Source organism: Malus sylvestris, chromosome 13 (genome assembly GCF_916048215.2).
Source record: "Malus sylvestris chromosome 13, drMalSylv7.2, whole genome shotgun sequence".
In the NCBI taxonomy this organism is placed as follows: domain Eukaryota; kingdom Viridiplantae; phylum Streptophyta; class Magnoliopsida; order Rosales; family Rosaceae; genus Malus; species Malus sylvestris.
In genome coordinates, this window is record NC_062272.1 from 32,808,192 (window position 1) to 32,822,174 (window position 13,983).

General features: G+C 38.8%; 1 protein-coding gene and 1 long non-coding RNA gene across 2 annotated transcripts; both read right to left on the minus strand.

Moving 5' to 3' along the window:
• Nucleotides 1–6,021: 6,021 nt before the first annotated feature.
• LOC126597791 (uncharacterized) lies at nt 6,022–13,976 on the minus strand. The gene is made up of 3 exons (XR_007614328.1): nt 13,719–13,976; nt 12,644–12,846; nt 6,022–7,272 (listed from the first exon to the last, which is right to left on the minus strand). It is a non-coding gene; the product is annotated as an uncharacterized LOC126597791 (long non-coding RNA).
• LOC126597786 (uncharacterized) lies at nt 10,154–12,294 on the minus strand. The gene is made up of 2 exons (XM_050264622.1): nt 11,574–12,294; nt 10,154–11,466 (listed from the first exon to the last, which is right to left on the minus strand). Exons 1-2 carry the CDS (start codon nt 12,275–12,277, stop codon nt 11,334–11,336), a joined length of 837 nt encoding a protein of 278 aa, XP_050120579.1. The 5' UTR covers nt 12,278–12,294; the 3' UTR covers nt 10,154–11,333.
• Nucleotides 13,977–13,983: the final 7 nt, after the last annotated feature.

The following is a 13,983-nucleotide window of genomic DNA, read 5'->3' on the forward strand; positions in this document are numbered from 1 at the left end:
TCAGAGCTAATTCCTGGCCGAAAGTGTACCAACGAGGACGTTAGGCCTCTAAAGGGGGTGGATTGTAACATCCCACATCGTCCGGGGAAGTAGATCATCTATGCCTTATATGTATATTCTCATTTCTACCTAGCACGAGGTCTTTTGGGAGCTCACTGGTTTGGGGTTCCATCGGAACTTCGAAGTTAAGCGAGTTCGCATGAGAGTAATCCCATGATGTGTAACCCACTGGGAAGTTCTTATGTGAGTTCTCAGAAACAAAACAGTAAGGGCGTGCTTGGGGCCTAAAGCAGACAATATCGTGCTACGACGGAGTCGAGCTCGGGATGTAGTGGAGGTCCGGGTGGGGATGTGACAACATAACTCCTTACTTTGGTTCTTGATATTTAAAATCAATATAAGTGGCCCTTGAGATTATCTATCATCAATCATTTTAGTTATTGGGTGAAAAATTAGGTTAAATAATGATCAACAACAACAACAAAGCCTTTTCCTACTAAGTGGGGTCGGCTATGTGAATCTTAGAACGCCATTGCACTCGGTTTTGTGTCATGTCTTCCGTTAGATCTAAGTACTCTAAGTCTTTTCTTAGGATCTCTTCCAAAGTTTTCCTAGGTCTTCCTCTACCCCTTCGGCCCTGAACCTCTGTCTCGTAATCACATCTTCGAACTGGAGCGTCAGTAGGCCTTCTTTGCACATATCCAACCCACTCATTCCTAATCTTATCCTTTCTCGTGAGCCCACACCTCCAACGAAGCATCCTCATCTTCGCTACACCCATTTTGTGTACGTGTTGATGCTTCTCCGCCCAACATTCTATGCCATACAGCATCGTCGACCTTATTGCCATCCTATAAAATTTTCCCTTGAGCTTCAGTGGCATACGACAGTTACACAACACGCCGGATGCACTCTTCCACTTCATCCATCCCGCTTGTATTCCATATATTATGTCTTTGATCGTCTTAGGCGAAGACCTTTAGATTCCAACACTTCTCTCCAAAGGTTAAGCTTCGCATTTACCCCTTCCTGAGTTTCATCTATCAACCCTATATCGTCTGCAAAAAGCATACACCAAGGAATAACATCTTGAATATGTCTTGTTAACTCATCCATTACCAATGCAAAAAGGTAAGGACTTAAGGATTGTTGATGCACAAAATCAGTGAGGACTTTGGTACAACAGAAAGTATTAAGTTTGTGACCTTCGCTAGATTGCTCCGGTCATTAGTGTGGATAAGTATGTAAAATGATAGAGACAGGAAAGCAAACACAAGATGTACGTGGTTCACCCAGATTGGCTACGTCCACGGTGTAGAGGAGTTCTCATTAATTGTGAAGGGTTTACACAAGTACATAGGTTCAAGCTCTCCTTTAGTGGGTACAAGTGAATGATTAGGAAATATTTTGGGAGAATGATCTCCTTTTATAGAAGAGAGTTTCTAGCCTTGATCTGACATTGACACGTGTCGTATTGTGATTGGCTTTTGATGTTAACACATGTCGCGCTATGATAGTCATTGGATGAAAAATTATGTTAAATCAGGATCAAAATAATAAAATTACTCTTAATTTAATAAACAATAAACCAAAATGATTTGACAAAAATTGAGGATATTTTTGTCATATTACCCTTATTTGATGGATTTTTTTTCACAAAATGACCAAAATAATTGATTGTGGACAAACTTAAGGACTAAATTTATTGATTTAGAATCTCAAGGACCAAAGTGAGGAGTTATACAAATTTCATAGACCATTTTAGTTAACAATCCTTTATTATTTAGGTGTGTAGGATTTTAGCATGCAATATTTGGTGTTGTAGACTTTTGCATGTTAAGTGCTCTATACAAATAGCATGCAAGTATGATAAAAAACTTAAGAGAAGAAACAGAATAAGTGAAAAAGAAAATAGAGAAAAGGCAGAAGATACAACAGAGAAAAATATTGATAGTTATTTTTGTACTTCTATTAGTTCAGATAATGAAAGAAAGTACTACTGCTGTTCTGAGGACGTAGACACTCTCTCATAACGTACAAAATCCCAGAAAGATCCACCGATTAACTTAATCAAAGTCTTAGAAATATTGCTATAGACACGAAATTCACAGAAGTTGACAGCCATGTTAACGACTTTTAAACTCCAACTTCCTAACCTCATATTGTCACAGCCCATCCCGAAAGATATTCTTTGTGGGTGTGAAATGTCTAAATTACCCTTGGATGTCGAGTACATTATATAGTGGTGTGGTTTGAGCTTAATATTTTGACCAATTATTTCCTTTACTAAAGATTTGGAACTTAAGTTTTATTTATTTTTAGTTTGGTTGGCCAAACCTGGACCACACACACACACCAACCAATCATATTGACCATCTCTCTCTCTCTCCCTCTCGATTTTCTTCCATTATCCGTATAATACGTATGGTCAACCTTCGAACCTAGCTCACTAATCATGGATCGAGGTTTTGGAAGCCATCTTCATGTTCCTTGTGAGCTTAGGAACACACCCATACCATTTTTAGAACGTGAATCCTTCGAAAACTCGAGAACCCAGAAATCCAAGATTTTGAGCACTGTTCATGTGATCGTAATTGTTGAATTTTCAGCGAGTTTTAAGGTCATATGAAGCCTTAAAACATCTTCACGAAGCTCAAGGAGTAACTTTGGAGTGATTTGGATGTCGGGAAGCTCGGGTTCGACGAGTTGCAGAGGTGGCCAGATTATCGTGCTTTTTCCAGTAAGATTTCGTGGATTTTAGAGCTTAAAATTGGTAAAGTTTTGTTCTACTCGTTGTAAGCTTCATTGTGGTATAAAATTCTTGAATTTTGGTTGAAAAATGAAGAAGATATGAAGGTTTAAACTTTTTCCCAGTTTCCGGCAACGGTCTCCGGCGAACCAAGGAAGACGAAGGAGAAAATTCTGTCAAGTCTGACGGAATATTCTAATGCCGTCAACTTTTATTAAGGTTTTAACGGAATATTCCCAATGGCCGTTAGGCTCAGTTAGGGTTTGGCCGCACGTAGGGGCATGTCTGGTCGTGCCTTAGCTAGGGCGTGGGTGGTTGGAAAATTTTGCTAAAAATATGAGGATGTTTGTGGTGTTGAGTAGATCACGTTGATATATTCAAACACCCCATTTGAGCATTGTATGAGAATTTATTAGCTAGTTTGGTTATATGCTTTAATTAACGTTTATTTAGTTATTTCGTATATAGGTGGACCTATCCTGAGGATGAGTGCCATCAATCGAGGCTCGGGGGCTACGACCCTTTGACATATCAGTGAGTGGGCTTTTGGTTTTCCGTATATACCTATATACTTGAGATTTTTTCCTAGAAAATGAAATTGAATGATTGTACGTTTTGGAATGCGATGAAAAATATCTGCCTATTTTTATTTATACGTTAGTAGTTGTATATATTTATGATTGGTGTTGCGGACGCACAAGTAAGTGCCAGGTAAGTTCATAAATTAAAGATATGAGATTGCTTCAGTTATGCAAGATATAATATGATGTATTGAGAGCTCATAAACCTGCATCTCGGTGTTAGTGCTCTCGCCCAGAGTTAGGGCACAGTCTTTCACGTGATGTTCACCTTCCGCACCATATGCTCACCTTGGATCCAAGTTAGGTGCATAGGCTTGTCGTATATACCATTATAGGTGGTTCTGACTTGTAGGTGACCCGTGATCATTCGCACAGTCTTCATGTGATCGTAGCACTAGAGTATATTTATTTTACACCTAGTCTTGTCGTACATACCACTTTAGGTGATTCCGACTTGTGTGCAGGATTTGATATGGTTAAGATTGATTATGAGCTATAGACTCAGCCATGAAGGTTAAGTTAGGTGGATCCGGCTGATATGGTATCTGGCATTGATATATTTTAACTAGATTACTTATAACATTTTATTAAGATACTTTGGCATGATATATTTCTATGGATTTCCATCCTGAGCATGATTTCTGATATAGCATATATTATATTTTCTGGGAAATTATACAGGTTTTACGGCGAGGGTTAGAACTTTTGAGAAATGAAATGATTTTGAAAAACTTTGTTTTTGCCCACTCACACTTTCTGTTTTGCGCCCCTCCAAGTTTTAGGTAGAAGTGCTTGGTGGCTCATAGGGATTTCGGTAGTGGTTCTGACAGAACATCATAAATGTAGGATCACCTTTAGGCGTTGTATAATTAATACTTGTCCAGTCGGACTGCACTTAGGCTATTTATGCTCTGATTGTGTATTTCACACTTAATCTCGCACTAGCACTTATCTTATCCATTACTGCTAGTAGTTGGTTTTTATTTACTCATATTTCTCTATATCAATTTCGCTTCCGCACTGTGCACATGGTTACGTCACTCTCACGTGACAGCCAACACGCCCTGATTTAGGTCGGGATGTGTCACATATGCAAAACGCTTTCTTCTTTGATGTTGTTCATTATCCTCTTATCCATACGAAACTAAAATTTGGACCAGATCCAATGGTTTGACCTCCCTATAATTTGCAGACATTACTCTTTGATACATGACTTGTCATATCCCAGTCTCGGCTCCGCAGTAGCACGATATTGTCCGCTTTGGGCCATGCCCTCACGGTTTTGTTTCTGGGAACTTAGACAAGAACTTCCTAGTGGGTCACCTATCTTGAGAATGCTCTTACTCGAACTCGCTTAACTTTGGAGTTTCGATGGAATCCGAAGCCAGTGAGTCCCCAAAAGGCCTCGTGCTCTATGGAGGTGGGCATGTACATATAAGGCACATCACCCCCTCTCCGTTGGTCGATGTGGGATATTACATGACTACTGTTAGAAAAGAGAAAGGGAGTATAGTAAGCTAATACTTTTCCATTATTTTTATTAATTTTGTTATTAAAATGAATAGTGCAGTATAAATACGTGATGGCACGACACCGTTGCCCTTCTTATAATAACAATTATTATCTTTAACCTTTACTCATTTAAAACAATTTATTTATAGTAGCAGGAATTACTGCTCTTTGCTTTAGTTTATTTAGGGGTTTTTGAACACTAGTCCTTGCAAAGGATTATAATTTAAAATAAAAACCTAGTGCTATGATACGAAATTTAACTTAACATACAAATTAAACCCTCTTGTATCAATTGTAATAAAGAATGTAAGTAGGGATCGTTCTGGACCGAGAATTAGGAGGGCATGCTAATAACCTCTAAACTAACTTGAAAACAAATAAACAAAGTTAAAAACACTAAACTAGACTCAAAGAAATCAAAACAAACTCAAAGAACTCAAAACAAGCTAAAAACGCTCAAATCTGCCTAAAAACACAAACTGGGCAGATTTGGACTCTAAACACACTTTTGGACGAATTTTGGTTTTAACTTGGTTCGAAACACTTAAAAACACAAATTAAATCAGTTTCTAACTAATATGACTCAACAAGGTAGAGGGGGTTTTGGTTTCGACGAATTTGAAAACAAAACAAGTAAGTTAAAGAACTAATGAAATATGCACGAATTTGAGTAAATTGAATGGATGGAAGGCTAGCTAGGAGGTTCTTCTCCACACATGACACACTTGCAAACAAAACGATTTCCAGTTGCTTTTCAATAAACTACGAATTCTCAACGCCCTAGATTAACTGTGAATTGCACTAATTAACCCTCAGATTTTCCTAATTTCATTGAATTGGATGATTGCATACAACAACCCAAAGCATTCCCCACAAGTTCCCAACATGAATTGCATAATAGAGATACAAGCAAGAATCATTAAGTTCTATGAAAATCATAAGTATTGACGAAACACTTGTAACTATGAATTGCATGAAACTTATGCCAAGAATTTACTTAACACGGTTGTGACAAGCAACCTTTACTACTTGTGAATATAAGTTCATAACGATTAGGTGAAACTCCCTTATATCCTCGCATCAGATTTATGCATGAAAATTAAGCGTGCACTCTCAACCAACGTACACAAATCAGTTTTAATTCAAATGGATAAGTAAATTGAATTCACAACTTATGAATCACAACTGAAGGTAATCAAATCATATTGCAAGCATGAACATGGTTTCGAATTCCCCCCTAGCTAAGGGGGGTTTAGTTCCTCATACTTACAAAGCAACGATAAACAAATTTAGACATTGAAAACAAAAGAAAGAAGACACCTAAACGCTCCAACGATCCAAGTTGGACATCATACACGTCCAAGCATTTTCCTTCCCTTCCTTTGCTACGGCACAAGGTGTTGGTGAGTGTTTGAAGGTTTGGTTGTATGGAGGAATGGATGTGAAGATGAATGGATGTGTTTGGATGAAAGTTGTATTGGAATGGGGATGAATTCTCAAGCAAAAACTGAATGTAATGGCTGCCACACACACTTCCTTTTATAGAGGAAGTGCACGGCATGGAGGAATGGATGGTGGTGTGAGCAATGATTCAAAGGTGAAAGTAAAGTAATGATGCAAAGCATGGGGGGTGAAATGGAGTGGTGTTGCAGCTATGAATGCAAGTAGGGCACATGAATGATTGTGCACATGGTAGATAAAGGAAAGGGAGGTGGAATGGTGCAGAAATGAGTCATAGGTGCAGGTTGATTCATGATGCATGGCATGGGCAAGGAAAGTGAAGGAGTGGTGCATCAATGAGTGCATGTAGTGGAGGTAAAAGTGAATGAAATATGATGGGTGAAGGGGACAAGGGATGTGCACCAATTGAGTGCAATGATTCAATGTAATGGTGTATGAAAACAGAAATAATACAGGGGACAAGGGTGATGCACGGCATGGGCAAGGAAATGTGATGGATAACACCCCTTTGCAGCTGTCCATGTGCCTTCAAACTTGATTTTCTGCACTCTTTGCCATGTGTTCCAGCTCACTTCTCATGTGTGTGTGCTGTCATGTAATCATCATTTCCACATAACATCATTTCAGCTAGCAATCAAGTCCATGCCGTGTATGAATGTTGTCTCTCTGTTCTTTGCATGTGTGTGTGTTGTTTTCTATCTTTATTTCCACATGTACCAGCTATTACACTTGCACACACATATGTTCTTCTTTATTTTAGCTAGCAATCAACATATTTTCTACCCATGCCGTGTATGAATGTTTGTAGTTGTAGGTCAACACACTTGCACACACACATGCTGATTTCTAGCCTTCTAATCTTAAAAAACGTCCATCCTCATGTCTCCATGCTTGCACCATCCAATCTTGGCCCAAAAATGCTCCAAAATGCTCCAAATAGCACTTTGTTGCCAACTTTGTTATTTGAACCTACAAACACACAAAAATAGCTTAAAGTACTAAAATAACTAGAATTAAACTAAGTAAATGCCAAGAAACAAGCTAACTAAGTTGTATAAATATGCACCTATCAAATTCCCCCACACTTAGCTTTTGCTAGTCCTCGAGCAAAACAAAAGAAACAAAACGAAACAAACAAAACACAACCTAGACCTTCCAACATTTGCCTCAGGGATTTTCAATGAAACATGACATGTTAAAAATCATCATGCCCACAGATTTTGGTCATCTTTACACTTAAGCACATACTTAATCACATTCACCACTTACTAGTTCACAATTAACCAATTAAAATGATGTTTTGAATGTAGTAACATGCCTTAGAGAATTTTCTCAATTTCTTACAAGATACTCTCTATTTTCACACACAATTTCTAACTACACACCTTACACTAGTACACGTGAGAAGATTAATAGAAGCACGAAAGACTAGGACTCACATATGTTATAACAAAAAAAAGCAATTTTTTGGAGTTATTAAGCATGGTTAGATATGATCTCATGAATGGAATGCTACTACTTAGATGCGAGAACCAGTGACACCATATGCTCATACCAATTTCGAACTCCACAAATTGAAAACACAACACTCAAAATTGAAGTCAAAGGTTGTAACAGGGCTTGGGGTAATGGCTAATAAAGAAAGGGTAGGAATAACAAACGTTCTTAAAGCGATAGCAAGCAAAGCAGTGAAATAGACACTTGGAATTCACTTTAGAATGTAGAATCAACTTTTATATACAAAGGGAAGATTCATGCAACACTTAGGGCCGAATTCAATGTTTTGGACCATTTTTTAACAAACAACACTTTAGAGCTTTTTTTCATTTTTTTTTTCTTTTCTACCCGTGCCTTATTAAGGACTTTGGCACACACACACACACAAAAGAATCACTTCCCCCACACTTGCTTTCTGCAATACATTGATAAAAAAGGAGTTCATTTTAAGTCATGCTTTACTATGCTTCAAGAATAAGGGTATGGATGGTCCTAAAACTAGGTTAGGTAAGGATAGTGTGGGTTAACAAAGAACATAGGCTTAACAAAGTTCAACGGGGTTAAACTTAAACACATAATGAAATAGGGGCACGACAATTTGGCTTTGGTGGTCACTACACAACTTCATCTTGAATATGTGTTATGCAAATCAATAGCATGCTTTGAATGAAATAGGCATGAGTTCTAGCATTTGGAACTAAATGATGAAACGCCTTCTAAATAGCAACCAAGCAAAGAATAATGAGATCATGCAACGACTTTAGAACACAATGGTGCACAAATTATTAACTCTCCAACTAAACGTTTTAGGCTTAAGTCTCACAAGGTTGTAGTGTTCATTTGAGTTCCTTCCTTCAAGCATGTTACAAAAACTGAATTTCCCTTTATGATTGCAAGTGAATTTATAAATTATAACCACAACCAAGCATACACCAAAGAGTAAATCAAATTTTCATCCATGTTTATAACTCTCTTTAACAATCATGTACTTAAAAACCAAATCCTCATCATTGTGTTGGAAGGTACCCTAAGACACAAATAAACACACACAAACAACTCTTTTTGGGTTTTTCAAAACAATTTTTCAAATTTTTATGAGATTTTCAGATTTTTATGTCAAAACACACTAAAACACTCCAAAACAGCTTAAAAACACTTAAAAACAGCAAGGAACAACACTAGAAGTAATGGGTGATAAACTCCTACGAATTTCATGCAAAACAACGAATTTCATGCAAAATAACTTGGTTACCCCCCCACACTTAAGTCAAACATTGTCCTCAATGTTTCAAGCATAAACTCACACAAAAATAAGCAAACAACAAACAACGAATAAACATGACAAGTATGGCAAAGTAAAAACCAGACAGAGTAGAGTTTAAGAACGCAAATCTGGTTTTGGAGATAGATGATCTTGTTGACTTTCCACAGCTTTGATCTCAAACTGGTTTGGAATTCTGAGCGAGGAATATCAGAGTTCTTTGGTTTCAAATCAAACTCTTTTTGCTGGGTTGATTTGATTGTGCAATCTTCATTCTTCTCGACTTATTTCTTCTGCACGGTAGGTAGGCACGAGGTAGAGGTGATGGTCTGTTTCTTTCTTCAATCTTTCCAAGTGCCCACCTCTTGCTTTGTTTCTCCTTGTCCCTAGCTGAGGATGAATTAGCACATTGTCTCCACATGCTTCGAGATATCATTTTCACTTCCCTTATCTGTTCCCCAGGCTGATGTGGTAGACGAAGAAGAAGCATAAGATGTTGAAGATGAGTACTCGAGAGCAGGGCTAGGTAAGCGATCAGGAAGGGGTTCCAGGGAGTCGGTTCCAGATCGGAAGATTGATACCAAATGATGGCTGGTTGCTCTCTTTCTCCTTGTCCCGCAGATGAAAACAACGACAAGGAGAAAGACAGGGAGAAAGCATGATATGAGATACTCTTGCTTTCAACCTTCATGATATGAAATACTTTTGCTTTGGATGAGTTGTTTGCAGAGGTACCCCAAGGAATTAGGAACACTGAGTGACTCGAGAGGCTTCATTGGGAAGGCATTCTCGGAAATGAAGAAAGGTTATGTATGTCTGCCTTGCAATGGAGGGTGAAGGTTGACATTTATAGGAATTAATAACCGGTACTATTCTTTCACTCTTGTCGGCAACCGTTGGATGATTTAACAGTAAACTTCACGTGCTTTCTACTGCACAAGAGATCTTCGACAGATTGCCCATAATTTCCGCAAGGCTGAGTGTGCATGTGACAGGTGCTGACATGTCTGGAAAAGCAAGTGCCTATTCGATATCTGGAATCGGCGTTTCGACAAACTCCCCGTGATTTTCACAAAGCTAAGTGTGCATGTGATAAGTGCGGAAAAATCTGGAAAATAAGATTGGCCCGTGGTTTCTGAGCAAGCCCAGCTTTTAAGAAAGCTAGCGCCTCTTCGATTTTTGAATTGGCCTCTTCGATTTCTGAGCTCGCCTCTTCGATCTCTGAAATCCCGTCGAGTGCTAATTTTTATAGAGGCACGCATTACGTTTCAAAGCACATTTGAATTTCTGCCTGTAGAAACTCCCTTCTTGCAATTCTACGATCTTGACTTGTCCGACCTCTTCTTTCTTCAACACCCTTGAAAATGTCTGGCCCCTTTAACCGTCGTTTTGATTTGAACCTTGGTGAAGAGGCAGCCATGCCTTCTCCAAACAACATATGGCGCCCATCCTTCATATCCCCTACTGGTCATCTTACCGTTGGGGATTCGGTGATGAAGAATGATATGACCACTGCGGTGGTGGCCCGGAACCTTGTCACTCCCAAAGATAACACTCTTTTCCAAACGGTCTGATGAGTTGGTTGTTAAGGATTCTTTGGCTCTTAGTGTGCAGTGTGCGGGTTCTGTGTCTAATATGGCCCAACGCCTATTTGCTCGAACCCGTCAAGTTGAATCATTGGCGGCTGAAGTGATGAGTCTCAAGCAGGAGATTAGAGGGCTTAAGCATGAGAATAAACAGTTGCACAGGCTCGCACATAACTATGCTACAAACATGAAGAGGAAGATTGACCAGATGCAAGAATCTGATGGTCAGATTTTACTTGATCATCAGAGGTTTGTGGGTTTGTTCCAACAGCATTTGCCTTCGTCTTCTGGGGCTGTACTGCATAATGAAGTTCCAAATGATCAACCTCTGATACCTCCTCCTTATGTAGCTCCGCCGACTACTGAGACTTCTCCCAAACAACCTTTGTGAAGGCTCTCTCTTGTATTTTTCTGTCTCCTGTTTATTTTCCACGAATTTTAATGTGAAAATACCTTGCATATTTGTCAATGTCTCAAAAATAAACCCATACCCAAAAATAATTAAATAAGCAACAAATAAATAAAAAAAATGACAATCATGGAAAAATAAAAATGTAGAAAAGGGAAGGTTTTTAGAAACGCAAAACTGATTGTGGAGCGATTCAGAAATCTTCCTTATTTGAATACATGGGTTGCCTCCCAAAAAGCGCTTGCTTTAACGTCTTCCAGCCGGATGATACCTCCATTTAAGCTTGAACAGGGCCCACGGCATGGAGGGGTACATTCTCCACGACATGCTCCTCAAAGGCCTCATAATAGGCTTCAAACGATGCCCATTTACCTTGAATTCTTGTTGCGTCTTTAAACTTTGTATTTGGACTGCACCATGAGGAAAAACATTAGTAACCACAAAATGACCAATCCCTTTGGAACGCAACTTACTAGGAAACAAGCGAAGGCGGGAATTAAAGAGTAACACTTTCTACCCAATGAAGAATGATTTGCCTCGAATCATCTTGTCATGGAAAGCCTTCGTCTTCTCCTTGTAAATTCGAGTGTTTTCATAAGCCTCATGCCTAATCTCTTCAAGTTCATTTAATTTGAGCTTTCTATTAATTCCAGCGGTATCAAGGTCTATGTTGAATGTTTTGAGGGCCCAATGCGCCTTGTGCTTCAATTCTACGGGAAGATGGCATGGTTTGCCATAGATGAGCCAAAATGGGGACATGCAAAGGGGTGTTTTATATGCCGTACAACATGCCCACAACGTGTCCTCCAAATGCAAGCTCCAATCCTTCCTTGTTGGCCCAATGGTCTTCTCTAGAATCTGCTTGATCTCCTTATTAGACACCTCGGCTTGCCCATTGGTTTGAGGATGATAAGGTGTTGAAACCTTATGTTTGACATTATACTTCCTCAATAGCGCCTCAATGGTTCGATTGCAAAAGTAAGAACCTCCATCACTTATGATTACTTTTGGCATTCCAAACCTTGCAAATAGGTTAGTTTTAATGAAATTTGCAACTACTCGAGAATCATTAGTTCGGGTGGCTTTTGCTTCCACCCATTTCGACACATAATCCATAGCAAGTAAGATATAAAGGAAGCCATGTGAGGAAGGGAAATGACCCATAAAATCAATACCCCAAAAGTAAAAAATTTCAACATTGAGGATGGAAACCTGCGGCATTTGATCCCTTGCACTTATATTTCATGTTCTTTGGCATTTATCACATGTTAAGCAAAAAAAATCTAGCATCCTTAAAGATACTGGCCAATAGAACCCACATTGTAACACCTTAAGTGCTGTTCTTTGTGTGCGAAAGTGACCACCGCATGCATATGTATGAAAAAAGTTTAAAATGGAATGAAACTTAGAATCATGCACACATCGACAAATAATTTGATACGGGCAATATTTCCACAAATATGGATCATCCCACACATAAAATCATGCGTCATTTCTAAGCTTATCACGTTGGTGTCTAATGAGAGTGCTTGGAATTTGTTTAGACACCAAAAAGTTTACAAAATCAGCATACCAAGGTTCACTTACCTTAATGGACATCAATTGTTCATCAGGAAACGTTTCAGCAATGGGTAGGGACTCCTCCTTATGCATCATATGGCTTAGGTGGTCAGCCACCACATTTTCACTTCCTTTTTTGTCTCGAATCTCAATATCGAACTCTTGAAGAAGTAATATCCATCAAATTAGCCTTGGCTTGGCTTCCTTCTTGGAGAGCAAGTACTTTAGAGCTGCATGATCAGTGAAAACAATTACTTTAGTACCAATTAAATATGATCGAAATTTGTCTAAAGCAAAGACAACAGCAAGAAGTTCTTTTTCTGTTGTGGAATAGTTTAATTGGGCATCATTCAACGTCCGTGACACATAGTAGATGACATGCGGCCTCTTATCCTTCCTTTGTCCTAAAACAGCCTCTAAAGCATAATCGGATGCGTCACACATGAGCTCAAAAGGAAGGCTCCAATTCGATGGAACAACAATGGGAGCCGTGGTCAGCAACTCATTGAGTTGTTTGAAGGATGCCGTGCACTCCTTATTGAAGTCAAACACCACATCTTTTTGAAGGAGACAGCAAAGAGGTTGGGAAACCTTTGAGAAATCTTTCATAAATCTTCGATAGAAACCTGCATGTCCAAGAAAAGAACGAACTTCTCTAACCGAAGTAGGAGAGGGTAAGTGACGTACAAGATCGATCTTTGATTTATCAACCTCCATTCCTTTTTCAGAGATGATATGTCCTAAAACTATGCCTTGTTTAACCATGAAATGACATTTTTACCAATTGAGAACAAGGTTAGTTTCGACACATCGTTTTAAGATCAAACTGAGATTATGCAAACAACCATCAAATGAATCACCAAAAACGCTGAAATCATCCATAAAAACTTCAATAATCTTCTCAACATAATCAGAAAATATGCTCATCATGCATTTTTGAAATGTGGCAGGTGCATTACATAAACCAAATGGCATGCGGCGATAAGCAAATGTACCAAAGGGGCATGTGAAAGTGGTTTTTTCTTGGTCCTCCGGTGTTATGACAATTTGATTATAACCAGAATAACCATCAAGAAAACAATAGAAAGCATAACCCGCTAACCTCTCAAGTATTTGATCAATGAAGGGCAAAGGGAAGTGGTCCTTCCTAGTGGTGGCGTTGAGCTTCCTATAATCGATACACACCCTCCAACTTGTTTGGATTCGAGTAGGCACAAGCTCATTTTCAGCATTTGTCACCACAGTTACTCTGGATTTCTTTGGAGCACATTGAACGGGCGAAACCCAATGACTATAAAAAATAGGATAGATCACTCCATAATCTAAAAGCTTGATTATTTCCTTCTTCACAACTTCCATCATTAGAC

Bases quoted from the DNA above. Each gene is read 5' to 3' on its own strand.
- LOC126597786 (XM_050264622.1), bottom strand. From the start codon at position 12,277: ATGCCGCAGGTTTCCATCCTCAATGTTGAAATTTTTTACTTTTGGGGT. The intron at 11,467-11,573 runs GTAGAAAGTGTT...CTCATGGTGCAG, and splicing joins GGCAAATCATTCTTCATTGG to TCCAAATACAAAGTTTAAAG.